This window comes from Penicillium digitatum, chromosome 1 (genome assembly GCF_016767815.1).
Source record: "Penicillium digitatum chromosome 1, complete sequence".
Lineage (NCBI taxonomy): Eukaryota > Fungi > Ascomycota > Eurotiomycetes > Eurotiales > Aspergillaceae > Penicillium > Penicillium digitatum.
This window is the reverse complement of record NC_089384.1, coordinates 4,154,368-4,177,585: the sequence shown is the minus strand read 5'-3', so window position 1 is coordinate 4,177,585 and position 23,218 is coordinate 4,154,368. Positions and strand designations below refer to the sequence as shown.

General features: G+C 50.5%; 12 protein-coding genes across 12 annotated transcripts; 7 read left to right on the top strand and 5 right to left on the bottom strand.

Moving 5' to 3' along the window:
- Positions 1-554: 554 nt before the first annotated feature.
- Positions 555-1,718, top strand: Pdw03_3773 (uncharacterized protein; the record flags this gene model as incomplete). Its single annotated transcript, XM_014676349.1, has 1 exon — positions 555-1,718. One exon carries the CDS (start codon positions 555-557, stop codon positions 1,716-1,718), a length of 1,164 nt encoding a protein of 387 aa, XP_014531835.1.
- Positions 1,719-2,035: 317 nt separating this feature from the next.
- On the bottom strand, positions 2,036-3,209 carry Pdw03_3772 (Peroxisomal acyl-coenzyme a thioester hydrolase, putative; the record flags this gene model as incomplete). The annotated part of the gene is made up of 3 exons (XM_066100590.1): positions 2,036-2,704; positions 2,834-2,890; positions 2,949-3,209. 3 exons carry the CDS (start codon positions 3,207-3,209, stop codon positions 2,036-2,038), a joined length of 987 nt encoding a protein of 328 aa, XP_065955990.1.
- Positions 3,210-4,106: 897 nt separating this feature from the next.
- Pdw03_3771 (mitochondrial 37S ribosomal protein bS6m) lies at positions 4,107-4,628 on the bottom strand (the record flags this gene model as incomplete). Its single annotated transcript, XM_014676351.1, has 3 exons — positions 4,107-4,416; positions 4,495-4,526; positions 4,605-4,628. 3 exons carry the CDS (start codon positions 4,626-4,628, stop codon positions 4,107-4,109), a joined length of 366 nt encoding a protein of 121 aa, XP_014531837.1.
- A 236-nt stretch (positions 4,629-4,864) lies between these two features.
- On the top strand, positions 4,865-5,667 carry Pdw03_3770 (Glycine cleavage system H protein; the record flags this gene model as incomplete). The annotated part of the gene is made up of 3 exons (XM_014676352.1): positions 4,865-5,000; positions 5,156-5,218; positions 5,354-5,667. The coding sequence occupies 3 exons, from the start codon at positions 4,865-4,867 to the stop codon at positions 5,665-5,667; spliced, it is 513 nt and encodes a 170-aa protein (XP_014531838.1).
- Positions 5,668-5,985: 318 nt separating this feature from the next.
- Pdw03_3769 (putative RING finger protein) lies at positions 5,986-8,406 on the bottom strand (the record flags this gene model as incomplete). Its single annotated transcript, XM_066100589.1, has 2 exons — positions 5,986-8,280; positions 8,371-8,406. The coding sequence occupies 2 exons, from the start codon at positions 8,404-8,406 to the stop codon at positions 5,986-5,988; spliced, it is 2,331 nt and encodes a 776-aa protein (XP_065955989.1).
- A 519-nt stretch (positions 8,407-8,925) lies between these two features.
- Pdw03_3768 (NADH-ubiquinone oxidoreductase subunit) lies at positions 8,926-9,295 on the bottom strand (the record flags this gene model as incomplete). Its single annotated transcript, XM_014676354.1, has 2 exons — positions 8,926-9,158; positions 9,262-9,295. 2 exons carry the CDS (start codon positions 9,293-9,295, stop codon positions 8,926-8,928), a joined length of 267 nt encoding a protein of 88 aa, XP_014531840.1.
- Positions 9,296-9,586: 291 nt separating this feature from the next.
- On the top strand, positions 9,587-11,370 carry Pdw03_3767 (Arginine rich protein; the record flags this gene model as incomplete). The annotated part of the gene is made up of 3 exons (XM_014676355.1): positions 9,587-9,814; positions 9,867-10,854; positions 10,904-11,370. 3 exons carry the CDS (start codon positions 9,587-9,589, stop codon positions 11,368-11,370), a joined length of 1,683 nt encoding a protein of 560 aa, XP_014531841.1.
- Positions 11,371-12,152: 782 nt separating this feature from the next.
- Positions 12,153-12,871, top strand: Pdw03_3766 (uncharacterized protein; the record flags this gene model as incomplete). Its single annotated transcript, XM_014676356.1, has 2 exons — positions 12,153-12,611; positions 12,668-12,871. 2 exons carry the CDS (start codon positions 12,153-12,155, stop codon positions 12,869-12,871), a joined length of 663 nt encoding a protein of 220 aa, XP_014531842.1.
- A 401-nt stretch (positions 12,872-13,272) lies between these two features.
- Pdw03_3765 (putative guanosine-diphosphatase) lies at positions 13,273-15,057 on the bottom strand (the record flags this gene model as incomplete). The annotated part of the gene is made up of 3 exons (XM_014676357.1): positions 13,273-13,330; positions 13,382-14,741; positions 14,793-15,057. 3 exons carry the CDS (start codon positions 15,055-15,057, stop codon positions 13,273-13,275), a joined length of 1,683 nt encoding a protein of 560 aa, XP_014531843.1.
- A 999-nt stretch (positions 15,058-16,056) lies between these two features.
- On the top strand, positions 16,057-16,746 carry Pdw03_3764 (Translation initiation factor IF3, putative; the record flags this gene model as incomplete). Its single annotated transcript, XM_014676358.1, has 1 exon — positions 16,057-16,746. The coding sequence occupies one exon, from the start codon at positions 16,057-16,059 to the stop codon at positions 16,744-16,746; it is 690 nt and encodes a 229-aa protein (XP_014531844.1).
- Positions 16,747-17,158: 412 nt separating this feature from the next.
- Positions 17,159-18,733, top strand: Pdw03_3763 (Elongation factor Tu; the record flags this gene model as incomplete). The annotated part of the gene is made up of 5 exons (XM_014676359.1): positions 17,159-17,321; positions 17,378-17,406; positions 17,476-17,738; positions 17,799-18,484; positions 18,552-18,733. 5 exons carry the CDS (start codon positions 17,159-17,161, stop codon positions 18,731-18,733), a joined length of 1,323 nt encoding a protein of 440 aa, XP_014531845.1.
- Positions 18,734-21,014: 2,281 nt separating this feature from the next.
- On the top strand, positions 21,015-22,779 carry Pdw03_3762 (Fungal transcriptional regulatory protein, N-terminal; the record flags this gene model as incomplete). The annotated part of the gene is made up of 6 exons (XM_066100588.1): positions 21,015-21,084; positions 21,140-21,240; positions 21,295-21,412; positions 21,467-21,654; positions 21,742-21,997; positions 22,058-22,779. The coding sequence occupies 6 exons, from the start codon at positions 21,015-21,017 to the stop codon at positions 22,777-22,779; spliced, it is 1,455 nt and encodes a 484-aa protein (XP_065955988.1).
- Positions 22,780-23,218: the final 439 nt, after the last annotated feature.

Genomic DNA, 23,218 nt, shown 5'->3' with positions numbered 1-23,218 from the left:
TCAAAGACGCCACAAGTGGTCTGCTGTCTAACTGTGGGAACTTGTCCCTTCTTGTAGGCCACCTTTACCCCAACAAGATAGTCCAGGCTTAAATTAGGAGTTCATTGCAACAAGAGAGAGTACTTTCATTTAGATTGGCCCCACGCCTTCCGATTGACCCGGATCATCGCGAGAGGTGCTGAACGTTGTCCAAGGCCATCGCTGCTTGCTCCCTTGTCCTGTTTGGCCTCTAACGCTACTAAGTCACAGACCATGTTGATTCGTTTAGAACGATACTGTGGTTTGCTTTGCCCGTGCACCTATGTTTCTTATTCTCGTGTATAGTAAGACCCCATTCTAAGCACGTCTAGATATGTAGATCTTTTACCGCATCATCGCATGCTCATGTCTGATGTCGCAGGCTACAATTTTACTCCTTCACGGCCCTGCAGGTAATGCATCTCTTTGTAAAGACAAACACATTGAACATCAGCCGAAAAACAAAACGAAGACGTCAAGTTTTATCAATGGAAGAGGGCTGACTGAGCTCCCAGCTCCAGGTTCCACTTGCACCAATGGACGATGACGCGGACTTGGCGGTCCACGAACCATCTCCTCGCACCCGATCAGGCAGCGCAAGCAGTGGCCACAATCGAAGCTTTTCTAGCTCCCTCCTCTCGAGAATTTCCTTCCTTCGCGTGAGCCAGGCAGCACATACCTCCCTAGGTCGATCACATCCAGACATGGACCACGATGGCGACGAAGACCTCCACTCCGGCATGCCGCAGAACACAGGCAAGGGAGGCACCACCAGCAGCCGGGCAATATCTGCCGCTCTCGCACAGAATCGAACGCGTCGCCGACGTGGCTCCCTCCGCAAAACGGCATTGCTTGGCACCCGGCTTGAATCGCGCGACAAACGAGCCACTGCGAAAGCCGCGGAAGCCCTCGAAGCCCTGCGCGCAGAACCCAGCCGACTCCCAGCAGCCAATCTACAAGCCGCTATACAACTAAAAGATCAAACCACTTCCGATAATGGACCTACGCGATACTCACTGCGTGAAAGCAAGGCCTTCGATGACGACCGCCACATTACCCAACAGCCGACCTGGTTTCGCGCGGCAAATACCCAGAACCCCATCCGACGTTCAATGAGCCGCCGACGCCAGGGCCTCGCACAGCATAATCTCCAAGAACATGCCACGGACGACGAGGACCTCGTCTCCTTCCCTCGCCTCCACTCCAGTCCAAACTCCGCGGCGGCCGGCACGGGCACCAGCCCCAAAATCGGCTCCACAACCGATTTACACCTCTCCCCACCGTCCTCTAGTTCAGACTCTTTCTATTCACTCCAACCACAGCCAGAACCGGCATACCTACCCGTCCACCGACACAAGTCCTCGCCCCTGGCCACGCACCCGGTTGAGATGAAGAGCAGTCCGGATGTGGGCGTGGACTACTCCGAGACTGAGTGGTGGGGCTGGATTATACTGATTGTGACGTGGCTGGTCTTTGTTGTAGGTATTGGGAGCTGCTTCGAGGTTTGGAGCTGGGCTTGGGATGTTGGGGAGACGCCCTATGCACCGCCTGAGTTGGAGGACGATCCTACTTTGCCGATTGTCGGGTATTATCCTGCACTTATAACTCTGACGGCTGTCATGTCTTGGGTTTGGGTTGTTGTAGCTTGGATGGGTATGAAGTACTTCAAGCATGCTAATATATCCGGGGAGGATCTTTGACTTTCTTTTCTTTTTTCTAGCGCACACCATGTCATAATACCCTTCTTCTTGTGAGCGTTACAAGGCACCTATTTTAATGATTCCGTGGGGGCTTAGTGGCAGGCTGACCGTGTCTTGACACCACTTGATGGTCAAGACATGAAACAGGCTGCACAATGTTACGCCTATATATTGCCGCCACTGCGATTTCAATATCTGAACATAAGTGACGAAGAGGAACCAACCCTCTGTGGAGTTAATCCTAGCAAGTGATCCCGCTGTCATAGTCCCATCTGTATGACTATCTAGTCTATAGACTATCTATCTACAAGGAGCTGTCACAAATTTGGAAGCCCTAAGTTCTTCAAGCGCAACATACTATCCTGCAAAGAAGTCGCCAGTAGTGTCCCATCGGGGCTCCAAAGATGACTCTCATGCGTCCCTCTATTCTCTGCAGCCCGAGGCGTCCACCCCTCCTGCACGAACCACTTCATGGGAAACTCACTCACCCCGGCAACATCGCCGTCACCAATCATTTCCCAATCAACCATCCGCAGAGCTTCTCCGTGCTGATGCAGAATAAATGTAAGCGTAAGGCTCGCCATCTCAGTCCAGTGGTCGATGCCCAGCGCCCGTGTAATCAGAAAAAGCGAGTTCTTATCACTGGAATACATATGCGCACACGCATACAAATTATCATATTGGCCAGTTTCTTCCCTCTCCCGGATCTGCGCCAAACTGGCAGCAGGATTCTCATCAGGCGACCCTTTGAGCCGATATTGCGTTAGCTGGCGATATCGCTCAGGATGTTGCTTTACATCCCCGGCGCGGTTGTAATCTTTCATGTCGGTCTTGCGCACATCCAGACCGGGAAACTCGTGCTCGGAGAACTTTCCCTGCCGCACAGCCTCAATCCACCATTCTGCATCCACGCTGGGACTGAGAGGCTGGTCTTCTGGCCGTTTTACCGAGAGGATTGAGTCGAAGCGCGTGTGTGCTGATATCGGCTAGTGTTGGAAGAGACGCTGCCTCTCGTCGCGCTTGAAGGAACATATGCACGAAAAGCAGATTCTGCCTGCTTGCCATGCGTCGACAGCTCGTGTGCTGTACATGAATCCATCGCGGATGTGTCGCACTGTGTACACGAATGGCATGTCGAGCCGTCCTCCTAGGATGAATGTGCCCGTCGTATCCTGCCGCCGTTTCATCAGGTTGAGTACCTTTGGGGGAAATTGATGTACGGAAACCTACGTGAATCACTAATCCCTGGCCGACGGTCTTGGACGCTGCGTAGGCTGATTGGGCGTAGACATGTCCACCGAAAGAGCGCGTTCCCTGGCCAGGATTGAAAGGTCTTGCTAACGAGCGGAACCGCTCAATCTTCTCTGACTCGGTGGAATCGGGAAATGAGATCAAGGCATCTTCGAGCCGCTGCAGCGACATCAACTCGATGAAGGAATGCGGGGACGTCAGTTTGCTGTAATTGTCCGGGGCCCCGCGTTGCGGAGACATGGCGTAAAAGAGGTGAGGGATTCTTTTTAGTTAGGCTTCCCCCACCCCAAGAACCCAAGCTGGCAGGTGCTTGTTTCGAAAAGGTGGATTGGATTGTTGTACAGGCCGATGGTACCTGTCCTATCAACAATACCAGCGGATCCGATGGTGATCCTCCCCGATTGTGGTAGGCGAGAAGAGTTAATCAGCTAGGCTTTGTAGTCTCCTACTATATCATGGGAGCCCTACAGGATTGCACTGTGAGAGGTAGAGTTGATAGGGGAATGTATGGAGGTTAGTACGTACCCCGGACTAACAGACGGGTCCAGTCGGTGCCTCGGCTTGTCTCTTTGACGCATGCGACCTTACAACATAGAAGGGAGTCTTCTCATTGTTGAAGGTTTGAACAAAAAAATTGTCTACCTTCTAAATAAATTGGTTGTCTATATCTGTATAGGCTCCTTAATCGACGTTCAGCGTTCTTGGGGTTGAGCGGGCGAAGGAAATGCATTTTGGCTGGAGCACTTCACTCCCTAGGTTATAGAAATCGAACCATGGTGGCTTTCAGAGAATCACCCCGGGAGGTATGTCGACCTCCATTTTCAAATAGGGAAAGATACATTGGGCCTTTCTGTCGGACGGATGTTTTATTTGCTATGCCCGCTATTGTCATCTTTTCCGGAGGACCGAGGAGTGAAGGGCACGTAGATTGTAGTGACATCCACAAAATATACTTGTAGATCAAACTGGTATTTTGTACAATATGCGCCGTTTGTGCTGAAAGGTTCGAGTGACAGTTCCCACCCCTCATGCCATAAAAATACAAAGAACAAAAAGAAAAGGGCTGAAATTCAAATCCACGCTCCGAGATCTGATCAACAATCAATCAAACTTTCGTTAAGAAACCAAATGTCTCAATTAGATCTGCTCGGTGATAGTGGTAACATTGTTCCACTCAACCTTGCCCTCGATGTCCTTGATCTCCTCAAGCTTGTCGCCGAGCTTGACCACGGAGAAATTGATCATACGCGGGTCGAGACCGAGCGTACGGCGGATAGATGACTGAACAGCACCAGAAGAGTCGAAGCGCATGATGAAGTGGTGACCTTCGGTGTATCGGGCCTGATGTTTCGTGGTGACCCTGGGCAGGCGGAAGGCGCCCCAGTTGGTGTAGCCACGAACAACGCCACCGGAGCGGATAACTTGGGTACCAGCATTACGGGCGATTCTGCAGGAAATTAGGTATCTTAGTATTCGATAGGTTCGGACGATGAAAACCCCGGCGATGGTGTTGGTTCAGACGTACTCTCGCACCTCGTTGAGGCTACCCGGGCGGACCTGTTCACAGAGCGGTTAGCAAATCCAGACATTTCTTGTGGAGTCAATATGACAGTTCCAAATAAACCAAAAACATACAATGGCTATCAACTCGTACAACATGGCATCGAGGGGTGGCGTGCACTAGAGACAGAATTAGAGCAATGACCATTTGAGGCCAGCAAAATCCGACGAGGTTAGCGCGTTGCTTATCGCAGTCTTGGCATATCGTTATCGGGGAAATGCCGTCAACGAGACTCCGCCGGAGAAGGGCATCACTTTCTTTCCTTTCTACTTAAACTCTCTCCTCTTCTCTTATCACTTCCCACACTTCCAATTCCTTTCCTCTATACCTCAAAATGTCCTCCGTAGCTCGCGCCATCCGCCCCTTTGCTTCCCGGGTCCTTGCCCAGAAGCCTCTTGCCTCCACCTGCCAGATCTCGTCTGCTTCCCGTTTCCCGCGGGGAACCAGGAGCTTCTCTCAGAGCCCTCTCTGTGAGTACCACGAACCCCCAAAACTGTTAAATGTTGTCCATCACAATGCGCAAGACATCTGGACGGGCATTGAAGCATCACAAATTTTCAAGCTTACTTCTGGGAGCTTTATGATGTCACAGTTTTACTAACGGCGCATTGATTCGCAACTATAGCCCAGCTGAAAAAATACACAGAGTCGCACGAATGGATTGAGCTGGCCGACGGCGGAAAGACTGGTTAGTTCACTACCACCCCGACCAATTGGTCCCATACGCCTTCTTTTGAACCATTGAACCGACGTGCCAGTTGCATATGGCCTTCCATAGTGAACGGTACGTGAAGCAGCGAGGTAGCTAACACACTCTCTATAGCCAAGATCGGTATCACCGAATACGCCGCTCACTCATTAGGTGATGTCGTCTATGTAGAGCTTCCCGAAATAGACCTCGAGATCATTGCCGGCGAGCCTGTCGGCGCCGTCGAGTCCGTCAAGTCCGCCTCCGATGTCCTCTCCCCTGTCGCCGGCAAGGTCATCAAGGTTAACAGCATTCTCGAGGATAAGGCTAAGACTATCAACGAGAGCCCCGAGGTTGAGGGCTGGATTGCTGAGATTGAGGTCGCTGATGCTACTGAGCTTGATGCGTTGCTCGATGAGGCTGCCTACAAAGAGACTATCGATGCTTAGATTTGTCGAGTGTTAAGACCGGTCGTGATTCATGGTTTATAAGTGTCTGTATTTGCTGGATGTGGTGGCTTTTTTTAAGTGTGATGTCTTATTGTCGTGCATGCTCAATGGTGACTGATTTCCTTCAACGAAAGTGTGGATCGACATTCTGTTCAAAAAGTTTTCTGTATATGCGAATAAAGTGTTGATTCATTTCCTTGTTGAGGGATCATGGTCCATATATTCAGGTGGATGTGAGTTTAGTGCAAGTCCTTACAGTGGGATGCAGCAGGTCTGTGCACAGGTGATGAAATCATGCCTGAAAAATTACAGCAGAAGCTATACAGGAGGTATGGATTCACGACAGATCGGACACTGGAGGCGAAGTCTCATCCAGCTTTCCAGACAGGCAGTGTGGAAGATATGACGACAAGGAGTGACCATATACAGCCGGCGACTTAAGATGCTTGAGGCTCCATCGGTAACGCTGCTTCCACCCGACGAAGAAGGTGCGGGAAGAACAGGAACCTCGATATCCTGCATGCAAATAGCACAGTCGAAGATGGCTTTCTTGCGGTCTTTCCTCTGCTTACCGTCATCCTTGGAGTCACTGACCAGATCTCGCTCATCGCCCCGCAGCGATGCGATGGACAGAACGCCACCACCTTCCAGATCGTCGTCCACTCCGGATAAATCGCGCAGCATGGGATGGTAATCGTATGCATGCGGCGCCCAGCCCTGAGGCACAAAGAAACGTGGCCCGAGAACGTCCTGGCTGACCAAGATCCAAGCTTGGATCCACACCCAGCCGGTCATGATGAATGCGCTTGTGTAGTCGGGGCGGATGAACAAGACGTTTCCCCGTGCAGTGAGGAAGTACAGGAACGGGAAGAGCCGGAGAACACTTTGGCCGGCAACAAAGTCCCATCGAAGGGCCTTCCGGCAATTTCTCATCACGTTGCGGTAGATCTGTGGAACCCAGAAGGAGAGATAGACTGCTGCCAAGAAACGGGTGTAGATCGAGCCGAGGCGTCTCGGCAGGAGGAAAGCCCAGATTGACAGAATGAGCATGCTAAACAGCGCAAGATAGAACCGCGCGTACATTGTTCCTACATCGCTGCGAATTTGCCTAGGGGTTGGGGGAGCGGTTCGGGTGGCTGGTGGCGGTGAATCCATCTCATTCTCGGGGGGATCTTGGTCAGGCGACAAGATGATTGCGGTGGCGCCCGAGTCTCGCACCGCCAGAGCAGTGGCAGGCAAAGGCAAAGTATCAGGGCGAGTAGTTGAAACTGATGGATTGGGCGGACGATCTTGCTCTCTTCTTTCTGGCTCCTGCACTGCCCATATCTCCATCATGAACTTCATTCCAATATAACTTACTGACAAGAACGCCAAAAATGATGCAGTGGCCAGAACCAAGAATGATACTGCGGCATATAGTTCCAAAACAATGAAAGTCAAAACAAATGCATCGCCGAGCGCCATCAATGCGATGGTATAGAAGCTAATCCGACTCCGGGTAGAAGGAGTCGAAGCCTCTTTGATTTGTCGAAGAAGCAGAGTGATCTGTGCAACAAAAACACCAGAAACCACGAAGATAAGACGAGCTGCATATTTACTGTACTCTTCATGCTTGGGGCCAGTCACATAGAGCGATTCAGAAGGAGGGAACTCGGGGGCTCCTTTAGTATGAAGTATGTACCCGCAGTCTGGGGAGAAGACAACGGCAGACATGACCATAAGAGGAGGCTCTGGAATTGGCGCTCCCATTGGATATCTGAGCTCTTGCTCCATACGTTCCAATAACAATCGGTCAGCAGTGGCATCCCCGAGCATGACTGGATGCTGCTGCAAAAAGATGATATGTTCACATTTAGGCGCAGAGAACTCCATCTGCTCCGTTCCTGCTAGAGATGACCAGGGGAACAGTGTTGGGGGTCGGTTTTGCTTCTCCGAGATAGTGTCCGACAGTGACTTGAGCAGAAGCTCATGGGACAGTTCGTATGTGTCGGAAGATAACATGAAATGCGGCAACAAGAAGACGCCATCAAACTTCTCACTAGAAGTAGTCAAAACGATACTTCCAGTGTCTGGGAAGTGTACACCAAACAACGAGATGTACCAGGTACTTCCCCAGAAGTCTTCACTCTCGACCGTCAAACTGGCTCGCATCTCTCTTAAAATTCCGTCGCCCAGCTGAATCTCTTCGCCACCTCCCTCTTCAAGATCGAAGTAAAAGGTGCCCCCATTGCCAGTGATATTATGGCTGAATTCATGCGTGAAGTATTCGTGTTCTTCAGCGATGGCTGTCGTGTTCAGGGGTTCACGGCGATCAGCACCTTCAGTTCTCCGAACCCAGTCCCCCCGAAGCTTTCCGGTTGAATTTCGATATACTGGAAGCAGGAACTTGGTCAAGTTCAACGTGGGCGAGACGGTAGGGTCTACAAGACCATCCGGGGGTTCTAATCCGGCAATTGAAACTGCTGATTGTAACTGGTGGCAAGCCAGCCCTTTGACTTGGGGCAAAAGGTCCCAAGCATAGCTGTCATTTCCCCTTAAGCCCGAAAAAGGAAGCCATCGATTGGCAGGTGGATCGAAGTCACCATATTTTGACCCATTCAACACCCGAAGGACCTGTCGCTCATGGTTAAGCTCATGTTGTCGTGCCCGATCTTCATCGATCAATGCTGGTCGAGACTGAGAACTGAGGAGAAGGTAAATCACCAGCAGGAAGAAGAAAAAGGAGCCGCGGTTATCCATCTATGCCACAGTCTCGGCATCGGACTCTTCCTCAAAGACAGACACTAAGCATCGCGATAAAGAGAAACAATAGATCCAAGAAGGACCGGGGAGCTCGGCTATGTTACAGAGGTAGCAAACAGAAAAAAACAAATGAATGACGAGCGCAGTCTAAGTAGGTGTCTACGAAGCAGAGTTGATGATGTACTCGACCCGGGGAGACTGCCCGTCGGGCACCCACTCCTTGCTGACTCATGACGCCTTAGACAGAATGGATGGGTCGTGTCAACCCTGGAAATATTCTACTTCGGGATTGGTACCCCGTGGAATAAAAATAAGGCAGACGGGCAAATTGAAACCTATTCTTATCCAGATTTTTGGGGAACAGAACAACAATGTAAGAAATGCCATTACATCCGTGGCAAGGATTGTCCACTAGATGCGAAGAACCGAATGCTGATATCAAACCGGTTGAATTTTGGTACAAATAAAAAAAACGCATACACACAACGACCATCTCAATCATAACAGCTCTTTGCTTTATGATGCAGCAGCCAGGACACCACCCTCGGGCTTCTCATCCCGCCGCCGACGCTTCTCAAGGATGGCCTCGCGGCGCTGTGCAAGCATCTTCAATTGTCTGCTCTCAACACCCTGGAGCCAGTAGCCAAAGCTTCCACCAACACCGGCGAAAAGAGGGTAGACCCAGAGGGACTCCTTGGCGAGGATCGGACGCATCTCGATGCCGAGTTGCCAGAGGCGGACGGCAATGCCTGTGGGATCAACGCGGTTAGTTCCAATACCCATCTAAAAGAAGGGGAAAGAGAAACAGGCTTTTGTAATTAAGAAAGAGAGATGGAAGGATATGTCACGTACCGAAACCGCTCCAGAAGAGTACTTTGTGAACCATGATCGCGGTCGGGCGCAGGGTTGTGGCTGTAGATCAAATGCGGAGGAGAATCCGAGAAAAGGGATCAAGACTGCAAATGGATGAATTGGTTAATTTAACACCACGGCGGCAGGGGTAAATGGAGGCGGAATTGGATGTTGCCGTCACAATAGTACAGGAGAGACGAGGTTGAAGCAAATCAGCGGGCCGCAGTTCCCAATCACGGAACAACAGTTCTTCCGATTGTAGCTGTTGTCGCTTATCGCTCGCGCGACTTCGAATCTCCCTCTTGTCCAGGCCAGTCTTGTAACTATGGCTTCTAACGAGGCAATGGAAATTTCCAAGAGGTGTGAGGATGTCAGTCCTATGGCTAAACAACCTGTCGATATTGAAAGCGTAAAGCGCAAGAAGTTCAAGACCGATGACCTTCCCTTGTCTGCCGCGCAACATGCAGTCATTGACAAACTCCTACATTCATTCAAGAAGAAGGGTGGCTTTGATAGTGTTCGCAAACAAATATGGGCTGAATTCAACGACGGGGTATGGGAGACTTTTTACTAATTTCTATACCCTACTAATTCAATCCGAACAGGAACTTCGAACTGATTTCACCAACAAGTTGGTCGCACTTGCAGAGTCAGAGATCGATCGCGAGCCGGCACTGCTGTCACGCGAGAGAGGAAAAGCAGCGACACTCATTGAGGGTGCGGTGGATCGTGGTGATGTGTATAAGAGCGTGGAGGACTCCATCGACCAACTAGCATCCAAACATCTTGATTTTATCCTCGAATCTGTCCGCGAGATCCGATGCCAGGACGTCGGAGAGGAAGTAGCCGCCCGTGAACTCGAGCTAGGGAACAAAACCGATGCAGACTACGAAGCACACGTCAGAGCCCAGCGGGAGCAGCGGGAAAAGATTTGGCGCGAAGAAGAGCGCAAACTGAAGGAGATCGAGGAAGAGGAAAAACGTGTCAGGGATGAAGAACGCAAAAAGAAGCGGGAACTTGAACGTCAGAAAGATGAGGAAGACCGGGCCCGGAGAAAGGAAATCGATGAACAGAGGCGAGCTGATCGTGAACGCCAACGCGAAGAACAACGAATCCTCGACGAGCAGCGAGAACGAGAGCGAGATGAAAGATATGAGCGACGAAGGCGAGAAGATAGGGACCGATATCGAGGCTGGGACCGCGACCGCGACCGTAGTCGAACTCGAGATAGAGACCGTTTCCGTGATCGCTCTCCGGCCTATCGCTCTGACCGTGGCTTATCTCCTTGGCCCCGGGATTCAAAACACGACAAGTCATCTACATCCAATGCTCCCACTCCTGTGTTAGCGCCCCTTGTGGATGAGAAGTCACTTGAGGAGGCTGCTTTGCAGATGCTCTTGAGAGAAGGCGAAGAACTTGCAGCCAAGGCTCGACAGAAGCCCGAGTTTGACTTTGAAGAGGCCGAGGCTATTGAAAATGGACTGAGACCGCCAGTATCAACATTAGGGCCGACCAAGGGCGCCAACGATTCCAGATTTTCTAATACATCTACCAGAGCGGCCAGCCTATCCCGAGATGCTGACGCGAGGCGTGGTTCTTTTGCAGACCGGGGTGATCGGTCCCGACATTTGACTCGGGATAGAAGCCGTAGTCGCTCGCGCCGGCGGCGCACATCCCGTTACGACACAGATCGTCGTCGCGAACGGTCCCGGGATGCTTCTGCGAGGTCTCGAGATCGTGATATCGATGCGCGCCGCGGCTACCGCGACTTCCGGGATGACCGAGGCGGTGGAAGCTACAGGCCAAACCGCCGCAGCCGCAGCCGATCCACCGGCCGGCGTGACCGGGACCGCAGTATTGGCCGGGACAGAGATAGGATACGGGATCGATCGCGGTCCAAAGACCGTGACCGAGACCGCAGCCGCAACCGAGACCGAGATCACGATAATTATCGCCCTCGGCGCAACCGGCCCTCTCGCTCACCCGTACGCCGACGTTCTCGCAGCCGTTCACGCTCGCGCCCTCGTGCTCGTGACCGCCCTCGGTCACGTTCTCGATCTACTCGACGGAGATCTCGGTCTCGGCGTCGCTCGCCTTCTCCTACTCTAGACATTGACCGCTACGTGCCCTCCACCAGCAACCGGAGTAAGTCACCTCGTCGCCGGGTCCGATCTCCAGAGCGAGAGCGGGAACAGCGACCCCGGTTAGCCGACATTGACCGTTACAAACCTACATCTGAACGAGATAAAGATCCGACTCAAGCAAAAGAAGGGGATCTCGAGGCTAGCGTAGAGAGAGAAAAGGAGAAGGAGAAAGAAAAGGAGAAGGAGAAAGAAAAGGAGAAGGAGAAAGAAAAGGAGAAGGACGCAGATGATCGCCGACCTCGTCGACGAATCCCTAGTCGCCGAAGGAGTCCTAGCCGACGAAGGAGCCTAAGTCGACGACGAAGTCGCAGTCGAAGAAGGAACCGGAGCCGAGGATAGGGAGGCTTTCTCTACCGGACTAGTCTTTGTCTTTGAACTACGCTGTAATAACATCATGTATGATTAGAGAGACTATAACCACCTGGATATCCTACCTATGACCTCTACTTCAATGGAAAACATCTCGATGCGGGTTCATCGATAGCAGATAAGCTTATCCGTTATCAATTCTCCACTCAAAAAAGTTGAAAATGCCCACTTCTATCTAGGCACACCAACTTCCACTCTTCCAAGTCGCAGGAAACCCTCGCAGGCCATCGGACGCTGAGCTCAAATTTAGCCATATCGAACATCTCGAAAAATCCTGTCAGCGCGCCATCCAACCCTTGATCCCCATACCATCGCAGCACAATCTCCGAGAAATCTCTGCGACTTCCAGCAAGCTGCATACCTCCAAACACACCAATTATGCCAAAAGCAACGATTAGATCCGAGGCTGCTGCACGCGGTACTTCTGCACAAACCTTGAACCTAACAGACCGCACCGCGCCCCGTCGAGAGCGCGCCAACTCTGCTCAATCATTCGACTCTGACCCAACCTCCTCCTCGGGCTCATCTTCAGAGGATGATAGCGAGAGTGAAAAGGAAGACGAACAACACTCCAATCGGGAAATTAATGGCACTGGAGAGTCAGCCACTGAAGCACATGCCTCTGATCCATGCTCCTCACTACCTCACATCGCCGGCCGCCCGAAACCGCGTATACATCGCATGAAAGGCGATTCGGAACTTTTGTCGCGGCTCAACGCTTTCTTGCCAAAGATGAAGAATGCAAATGAGGACTTGCAGAGGCAGATAGAAGCTGGGGAGGCTGAAGATCTGGTTCTCGACAATGCGGACGAGACCGGAGAGCAGTATATTGAGATGGTAAGGCTTATCGATGGCGCTTGATGATTGTGATGCGGTTTGCTAACAGACCTTAGAATCTTGGTCTTGGGGTCTTGGAAGAAAGGCGCGATGGCGATTCCGCAAGTGACGAGGAAACTGACGATGAGGAGTCTTGTGATGTCACTGGGGCTGGGAAGACCCCCCAGGAGGTGAATAACTCGGATATTATTGGGAAGCTTATGGGAGGTAAAAGCAAAAAGGCGAATATGGATAAGCCGTCTATCGAGGAGATGGCTTAGTGGGCACTTGTTCGATTCTGTTGTGAGTTTCATCATTCATGAAATTTTCTGTTGAGATGTATGTCCTTGATTCAATCATGGTGATTTACTGGCTTGACATTTACACATCGTGGGCTCCGGATTATCATTTATCATTTAGCGTTCAATGTTTCTCTTTTTTTTCTTTACAGGAGTGGCTCCAAATCAATTGCATGCACAAATGCACTCTTAGATTCATTTTCTAGGCATAAAACTCATGAGAAATCAAGTCTAGATAATGGATATGGAAGAAGAAAGAAAAGCAAAACAAGAGACACGAGCTATCGCGGATCTCTATATATGCATGAACCCACCATGCACTACCTATGATCAAAAAATAACGTTATTAAAAAGTGGTAATTTGCGTTTCACTGTCTCATTTTCTAGACCACTTCCTTGATGCGGCAAGTCCAGCCAGATTCCTGGCTCAGAAGAGGCAAGCTGTAGTAGGTCAGTATGTTGATTAAAAAGGATGGGAGGGAGTGAACTAACCTCGCACCAAGACACCAACCCAGCTCATTGTTCTTAATCCTCTTGGCGATTTTGACCTCGCGGGACAAGGGCATTTCGTAGCCAGTGTGCAGCAGACCCATCATGAAGCTGAGGTCCATGCACCAATCCGGACGATCCCGAAGCTGCACGAGCGCACTATCCTCATTTTCGAACTTAATACTCTCAAAGCCCTTCCATTCGCTCTCGCCAGCACAAACAGTGGAGGTCAGCTGGTTAAGTTCGTTCAGAGTGAAAGATTCGGGCATGCCAAGAGGAGCTGTGCGGTCGAAGAAATAAGAGAAGATGTACACGTCCTCTCGAGAGAAAGTCTTCGCGAGAGAGGGTTGGTGCACGCCATTGAAGGAGCAAGGTGCAAGTTTACAGTCGCCGCCCTTATTCAGGATCTTCTCAGCGATAGCACGGCACTGGGGGGCCATAGACTTGTCCTTCGGGCCGACCATGGTCACAGTGACTTTAGGCCCCAAGGGATGGTCAGCGGGGAATTTGAGTGTAACGTCCTTCTGCATCCCAGGACCAATACAGGGGTTGGAGATGGGCTGCTCAACCCAAGAAAGGTCCTTGGGGCTCTGAGCCAGCATCGCCTCCACGACCACCGTGTTCATGGCCTCACGGGCAGACATGAGACCGTATCCTAGATGAGAGTGCTGGTACAGCTCAAATTGGCGGCCGCCAAACTTAAGGTCATATTTGTGGTCACCGGCGGCGAGGTGCTCCGGCATACCACCGGCCTTGCTTTGCTCGAAGGTAGGCTGGAAGACTATCTGAGTAGAACCACCACCCAGATCAAAGATGGCGGCCGTGGGAGTCTCGTCTGGGCCACCGATCTTGCCCAACAGGTAGTTAGTCGTAATCCAGGCGTAGACACCTTCGTCCGAACCATCCATGATCTGGACGCCGCCTTTCTCCTTGGAGACAACGGGGAAGGGATAGGCAGTCTCCAAGCGGTGTCTAACAGCTTCCAAGATCTTGTCGCTCATTTCAGGACCTAGAAGACGAAGTCCGGCCGTGGCCTTGACCGCAACGGGAGAGCACGACCTGTACTCCTCAGGAACCGACTTCACAGCAACATCCATAAGAGGATCCAGACTCAGAGCTGCCCCTTCGGCATCCTCCCTGAAAGAGCTGAGACCGGAGCCTCCCTCCTTCTTTTTCGTTTGTTCGAACACCTCGTTCTCAAGTTCTGGGGTAGGGCCGCAGTTGTTGAATCGATATACATGAATTCGGGACCCAGTACTGCCGGCGTCGATCATAAGAGCATACTGAATAAGAGGCTTGGACGAATCAAATGGCTTGGTGCACACTCTTGAAGTAGATTCACCACTGTTCGAAGGGGGTTGCTCTGCGAAAAATCAGATCTGCGAATGGCAGTGCGCGCAAGGAGAACACTAACCGTCGGTAATTTTTGAAGCGCTCGGCTGGGACGGAGAGAGCCACACCAGGACCATAAGAATGAAGGCAATGATTGCCCCCGTCTTCAAGTAACGCGATCTCTGAGTTTGCGCCATGTTGACGACTTCTTTGTCGGAGGGTTGATGAAGCTCAATGGACTGCGAGATGGCAGATCCGTCGCTGCGGGAGGTGGAGCGGTGGCGGGTGGCCGAATCTATGTAGTCAGATTTGTTATTATGCTTTTGATTGTCGACTCCAGTCGACATTCGAGCAGTTGGCGAATGACGATGGTGCAGTGATAGGTGGCGTTTCGTCGCTGGAAAAGAATGGTTGAACGATCGTATGGGTCAAGAGGAAGAATGAAACAATTAAGTAACCATTGACCCCAATTTCCTCCAAAAACACCAAGCCAATCTAGAGGGAAAAAAAAGTGAATGGGATGCAAAGAGGGAAATTGTCAGGAGAGAAAGGAGATTCAGGGTTTCATGGTTGTGGCGCAGATGTGGCGTTGCATGCATGCATCCATAGATGTACAACATACCTGCTCCGTACATCGTACATCGGGGGTCCAAGATTTACGCACACTATGTAGGAATGATATAAGACCAAAGCATCTTATTCTTCCACTAAGCTTACTGTGGGCTTTCTCCCTAAGGAGTGATAAAAAATACAAAATCTCAAGGCCTCTACGAGGGAAGTTGGAGCAAGCAATAGTACAATTTTGTGGTTTGCAATTTAACAAAAGCACTGGACTAAACAGGCAGAACTGAAGAATCAAGTGCAACGCATGAGAATATAACAGAACAACAATGGAATATGTTCACCTTCCTACGAAGAACAGAGAATACATGTTGCATCAGTTATTAGCATGTACTATAAGTAGTAGTTGATGCACTTATTGCCAGTATGTGACTCCTAAACTGAGGGACAAATCTTTGACTTGAATTAGGCCACTTGATTCAGACTACTCGCCAAATGCCGGATGACCTGTGCGGTATGGCCACCTTTTTTGATAGGTACAGGCGGCATCGTCATCGCCGGAAGCATCTAACAATGGGCTTCACCCCGGGCCCGTGGGCAGGTGGTTTTCTAATGTTTGTCCTGTTTGCATTTGGTCGTATTTTACTTCCCCGGCCAGTTGTCTGCTTAACTGACCCTCTTTTGTGTTGTTTTTTTTTTCGTTGTAACCCATAATCTTTCTTCTTACTGAGAAGCTCGCCACCCCTCTCTGAATCTTGCTACATTTCCCACTACCAGCCGACAATATGAACCACACACGAGGTCTCGTATCATCCGCCCAAGCCCTGCGCCAGATCTTCATCGCACCTGTTCGCACCTCCAGAGTTGGAATTCTTGCATTCAGGCATTCTCAGAATACCCCCCAGACTCGATATTTTCAACAGTCCTATTACCTAAGGCTGCGAGCATACCGACCACCTGTCGAAAAGCCCCCGATAAACGAAGCTATCCGTGCGTCATTTGTCCAAGTTGTGAATGATGAAGGTGACCTCGACCCTCCGACCAGATTAGAGGATGTCCTTGAAAGCTTTGACCACGCGGAATGCTTCCTTCTCCAGGTGCAAGAAGGAGACATTGACAACCCACCGGTTTGCAAGGTCTACAACAAGAAAGAAGTGCGAGCATTTGAGAAGGCCAAAGCAAAGTCGGCTCGCGAGTCCAAGGTTATATTCAAACAAATTGAGCTGAATTGGGCAATCGATGCCCATGACTTGTCGCACCGCCTAAAACAACTCTCAACTTTTTTGGAGAAAGGTCGCAGGGTGGAAATTCTATTAACTACCAAAAAGCGCAAGCGCAATCCTACAGTGGATGAGATCAAACAGGTCATGCAGAGCGTTTTGGACACAATCAGGGAGGCCGGTGGAACTCAGACCAAGGCTATGGAGGGAGAACCGGGGAAGCAACTCAGGATTACCGCACAGAAGAATATCTAGTGGAGAGAAATGTATACTATATCGCAGTGATCTGTACAACATGAAGACTGTTACAGTGTTGAAATTCGGATCCGTACACCGCGATACCTGGTGTCATCTGTACATCCATGGATACATTGGAAGTAGGCCTGCGCCGAGAGATAAGACCGTTGGAAACTTCCGCATCAAGACACACTTGCCACACAGATCATCAAGTGTTTCATTAGCACCACATTCAACCTCTATTCTGCCCGCAATTCAAGGCCCGTGATTGGGTGATGACTAAGCCGCCTTGGGGATCCATCCATCCCGGAAAGCCATCGTACTAGAAAATTTGGTGTTGATCTGGGCTCCTTCTCTCCCATCCTTACTCCATCTCTTTAATCTTTCCTTTTTGTTCTTGCTCCATCGTTTTTGTTTCGATCGAACCAAGATGTCGACCATCTCCCGTTCCTTGAACCTCCTGGTGCGCACTGGCCGGTCCTCCCTGCTGCGTCCAACTGCCGTCAACCCCATCCACCATGTCTTCAGCAACAAGGTGGCTGGCCGTGGATTGGCCACTGCTTTCGAGCGCAACAAGCCCCACGTGAACATTGGTAAGATCCTGTCGTTGGCGCATAGTCCATCTCCGTTCTAAAATGTTATTGCCCAGGTACAATTGGTCACGTCGATCACGGCAAGGTAAGCTAATCGCGACTTGTTCCGACATCTCCGCCATCTGAACATAAAACTTAACCTGTCCGCCCATAGACCACCCTGACTGCGGCAATCACCAAGAACCAGGCCTCTAAGGGTCTTGCCAACTTCCTCGACTATGCTTCCATTGACAAGGCCCCTGAGGAGCGCAAGCGTGGTATTACCATCTCGACTGCCCACATTGAGTTCGCTACCGAGGACCGCCACTACGCCCACGTCGACTGCCCCGGTCACGCCGACTACATTAAAAACATGATTACTGGTGCTGCCAACATGGATGGTGCCATTGTTGTCGTTGCTGCCTCCGATGGTCAGATGTACGGCCCCCAGTCCAGAAAACTAGTTTGAAGAGTGCGCTGACGCAAATCACACTATAGGCCCCAGACCCGCGAGCACTTGCTGCTTGCCCGTCAGGTTGGTGTTCAAAAGATTGTTGTGTTCGTCAACAAGGTCGATGCTGTGGAGGACCCTGAGATGCTGGAGCTCGTTGAGCTCGAGATGCGTGAGCTGCTCTCCTCTTACGGGTTCGAGGGTGAGGAGACTCCTATCATCTTCGGCTCTGCCCTCTGCGCCCTAGAGGATCGCCGCCCCGACATTGGTGCTGAGCAGATTGACAAGCTCATGAAGGCTGTCGACACCTGGATCCCCACCCCCGAGCGTGATATGGATAAGCCTTTCCTTATGTCCGTGGAGGAGGTCTTCTCTATCCCTGGTCGTGGTACTGTTGTTTCTGGCCGTGTCGAGCGTGGTCTCCTGAAGAAGGATACTGAGGTTGAAATTGTCGGTGCCACCGACTCCGGCAACCCTATCAAGACCAAGGTTACCGATATTGAGACCTTCAAGAAGTCCTGTGACGAATCCCGTGCCGGTGATAACTCCGGTCTTCTGCTCCGTGGTGTCCGCCGTGAGGACATCCGCCGCGGCATGGTCGTTGCTGCCCCTAACACTACCAAGGCCAACAACAAGTTCCTCGTGTCCATGTACGTTTTGACCGAGGCTGAGGGTGGTCGCCGGACTGGTTTCGGTGCCAACTACCGCCCTCAGGTCTACATCCGTACTGCTGGTAAGTTCGATTTCCACTGATCTGATCTGATATCAAATCGATACAGGGGATGCTAACTATGCTCTAGATGAGGCTGGTGATCTCAGCTTCCCTGATGGCGACATGACTAGACGTGTCCAACCCGGTGACAACGTTGAGATGGTCCTCAAGACCCACCACCCTGTTGCTGCCGAGCCCGGCCAGCGTTTCAACATCCGTGAGGGTGGCCGCACCGTCGCCACTGGTCTGATTACCCGTGTCGTCGAGTAAATGATCTGCTCACATCCATGGTCAGGCAGGTGAACTGTCTGACCCTTGTATTATGAACCCCTTTTCTTTAAAAATCATGTTTGTTTTGGCACCTTTTATTCCACAGCGTGGGAATCATCGATCAGCACGAGGGATCCGGGGGTAAACCGGAGTTTTCGCTTGACCCTTGTTCATGTACCTCTACTGTCTTGGAGATGTAGTCAGATTTCCTTCCCTTTCTCCACTCTCATGAAAAATGTATTCCGACCCAATTCCACTTAGAGGCTCATATATAATCTATGTCCAAGTCCAAGTCAACTTGTGCATGATATTTGGTAGCCCGGTCTTCATTTGGTCTATTGCATTAAAAGAACGAATCTAGAAGCTACGCACATGTCTGGTTGAATTACATGCAAATGTATGTTTTCTCAATTTCACCAAACACGGTCATTTTCAGACATCATCACGAAGCCTCCAAAAAGTGCTGGTTCAATACGCAAGTTTGTGCAAGGGATACGTTGTCTGAAAAGTGTTGTACCACAGCCTGCTTCAGAAAGAAACTACTAAATGTGGCATTCGTCGAGGAGTTCGGCTCGGATTAATAGATACCTTGTTGTGGGGACACAAGATCTTTCACTGTTCCTAATCCTCGTCCTTTCTCCTCCAAAAAGGATCAAGTTCAATTTATTGGCTATTATCGGACACTAGACGGGGCTAGATGGAGCTAGTCTTTGACAAGTGCTCCAGGGCAGTAGCACTACGAGGATTCCGGTGCTGATTTACGGTGCTGTGGCACCTTGGCCTACAGCACTTCGTAGCAACTCTACTATGTGATGCTACCCTAGCATACTTCTGCTACCTAAATGCTAGGCCATCATAGTGAAATGCTGCTTCTTTACTCTTAGTCTTTGCATGTGTCCAGAGGCCTCGATGGCCCCTCGCTTCTAAATAGCGGCACACTAGTACTAGTACAGCATCGCGGAGTTTCTTCTCCGATGCGGGATGCGAGGAGTTCTGGAACTGATAAATTTACGCCGTGATCCGCATATCAAGCATTCCAGATCTCTACCTCTTCGCGGCCTTGCAATATTCCCATGACCAAGTTGCAGTTAGTTTCGCTAAGTCATTAACGTTGATTTACACCCTTTAATGAGTCCTTTCGGGTTAACTTTAGGGCGCGCATCGTAGTGATTATGAGCATACAATACAAGGAATAGGGGTGTTGAGACCTCCCTTTGGGCCTTTAGTTCCACATAGCCATGTTTCCCTATTTTTAGGCCCTTTCATTTATCTGGGCATAGTTCATATAACAATTCATTCACTGTTACTTTTTTAGCCCGTGGTCACTTTCATGGGTGCTGTCATTCCTAGGTTTCTACCCAGTATTAACCTCGAATCCCCGTAAAAAGAAACGGAGAAACGCAACACAAGGATGATTTAATTACACATGTTGGGAAGAGCTCCAGAAACAACACCGGGGAAACTAAACCAAAGGCCCACACCATACAAAATGGTAAAAACCATGGGCGCATGCGTAGCGCTTTCTCAGTTATTTGTGTTTTTCTGCGGGGGGGATCTGGCATTCTCATACTCTACCATGAAGTATCGAGATGATCTTGGTCCTATGGCCGGGTAGTGGGACAATTGCTGCGATTCTCTTGCAAGCTCAAGATGTTACCGAATGACCTTTTTTTTTCCACTGTCAGAATTTTTTTTTAATTGATCGATGACCCATAACAATTGCTTTCTTGTAGAAATATATGCAACTGGCGGCAGAACTACCAAACTAAAGGCAGCCTCTAGGTGCTTGGTAGACCGACTGAAGCGGATTGAGCTGAATAGAGGTGTATTACAAGGGGTGATCGAACTGTTGATCATAGAATAAATGGCATTGTAAGAGATCCTCAACACGGTCACATAGATGGTGGAGTGTGTGGTGTCACACGGCAAGACGGACGTTACGGAAGAAGCGTGTAGCATCTGATTGGCCCGGGTGAAATATCGCACCACTTCGGCCGAACTTGACGGACGAACATCTATGAGAACTATCCAACGACTGCGGACTTCCTCTTTGTTCTTTTGTTTGAGATTACGTAGCACTAGTTTGAGCTTCAGGGGTGCCTTGACTTTTGAAGCTGTTGCACCCCTTTCTCTGTTATCTTGTCTTACCTTCCAGATTGTTCCTCGCCCAAGGACGATGCCGCCTAACCTACAACGGTCACTGATCTGATCAACTTTTCTTAGCAACACAACGTCGGTGGACATATGATCTTATCTTAGTTTTTTTGCTGTATGAATTAAGATGGAGTTCTGGACGGATCAAGAACCGGCGCGGAAGCGAATGCGAAAGGGGACCAGAAGTTGCACAGAGTGTACGGGTCAAAGAATTTATGTTTGGTATGCTTACGCTAATGGCGTTTATTTTAGGTCGGCGACGCAAGATTCGGTGCACATTTCACCCGGACCGTCCCGCAATGTGTAATGAGTGTCGGTCCAGAGGCATGAGCTGCGTTGATCAAGAACATGCGGTGATTACCCCTCCGTCATCCGGCTACCAGCGGAACTCTCAACCTGGCGAACAGCCATACAGTCTCCGCGAACGAGTTGCGCACCTGGAGAACCTTGTGGAGGGGTTGACCAAGCGACTAGACCAACGGAACTCTAATACTTCGTCTTGTGAGCAACGTGGGATAAGTCATTGTTGGTATCTCCCAGATGCATGCGATTTGATATGGCGTGGCTGACATTACCTAGCGGACGGTATAAAAGCACATTCAAGGCCACTGGCAACCGAGCCAGACGAACTAGGCCCATCCAGTGACCAGATTTGCAATGCGCCGATACTACAACTGTTTGACAACTATCTCGTGAGCCGCCAAGAGGACTCGTCCAATAATGATAAATTCGCCGGTGTTCAGGACATGTCGCCAAAGGCCGAAGCAGTACGTGCAGAACTCATGTCTCTTCTTCCTCCCGCAGATGATATAAATAAAATAATCAACGCGTCCTTCCATTGGTTCGTGTGGCAGGACCATCTCCCAGAGCTGTTCGATCAACATGCCGACAGACTCGTTTTAAAGGAAAATTGTCGCGATGATCTTGTGGCTCCCGCCGAAGTTGCTAAGGCGCTAATGTGCCTATGTATCAGTGCGACTCTTGCCCCGGGTGATTTTGACTTTGGTACTTTAACCGTACCCTTTGAGCCTCAAAAATTCTCCGATCAATGCATTGAGATGGTGGACCGTTTAATCGCCCGCGATGACAACTTCGCGGCTACCCTGCCTGGTATAGAATGTCAGATGTTGCTCTATAGGGTTCACTTGACTGATGGCCGGCTCCGGAAAGGTTGGCTGGTGATCCGTCGAGCAATCGAGTTTGCCCACTTAGCTGGAATGCATCTGTCCACCAAGGTTCCAAGGCCGGGCGACTCTTTATATGAGAGGCGCTTGAAAATTTGGTGTTCTCTGGCAACTTCGGATCGATTCCTGAGTTTGATTCTTGGCCTGCCTTATGGTATCAGCGACCCATTCTTTTTGCCCCAGATGGAGCAACGTCTCAATTCAAAATTGTCGGCTCCCGAGGAATACCTGTTGCGTATTGGAAGTATCACAGGACATATGGTTGATCGAAACCAAGACCCTTCCAAGATGACTCTCGCAGCAACGTTGCGACTGGACCAAGAGCTGCAGGATTCTTGGGAATCTATGCCAAGTCACTTCCAAGCCGCAGAGCCTTGTCAGGATGAGAAACGGGAACACTATGTTGAGAGAGTCCCATTGCAATTCATGTTCAAGCTGCTGCGTGCTCTTCTCCATCTCCCCCTAATGCTGCAATCTCCCCACGATCGTCGATTCCGTCCCTGCCACGCGATCGCCATTCAATCCGCAAGGGAAGGACTCGTTTTATACAAGGTCCTCCGATCCAATATCAAGCCCTATTTGTGCAAAATGATTGACTTTATGGCCTTCACGCTGTGTCTTCTTTTGATCATCCACCTGCAAGGCTATTCCGATGAGGATCCAGCTCACAGCAAAGAGCAAGATGAGCAAGACTGGGAAAGTCATTGAGATCCTTCGTCAAGCAGCAACAGAGCTAGGGGGCTCGGTTGCTGCCGAGTCTGCGCACATCCTCGGCACCATCCACGACAGCAAAGATTTCAAGCCCGATTGGAGCTGCATCTCGAGTTGCAAAATTACAGTGCCCTATTTTGGTACTATAACTGTCGGCGCAGGATCAAAGTTCTCCAAGGGCCATCCCAAAAGCAAAGAGCAGAGATCAGCAGTATCAGGCACAATGGGGCCGGAGGCTTCTTGCCCGGGACAATGTCCTAGTCAGCTCTATACGCCGCCGATGTCTGACCCTGAAGGTGCACCAACTACCAGCACTCATGTCTTGGGGGGTGCCTCCCTCACACCCACGATAGCGCCTGGATTTCCAGACGAGTCATGGCTTTCGAGGAGTGAAACTGTGACAAACCCACATGTTGGCCTGGAGCTCAAAGCGTTT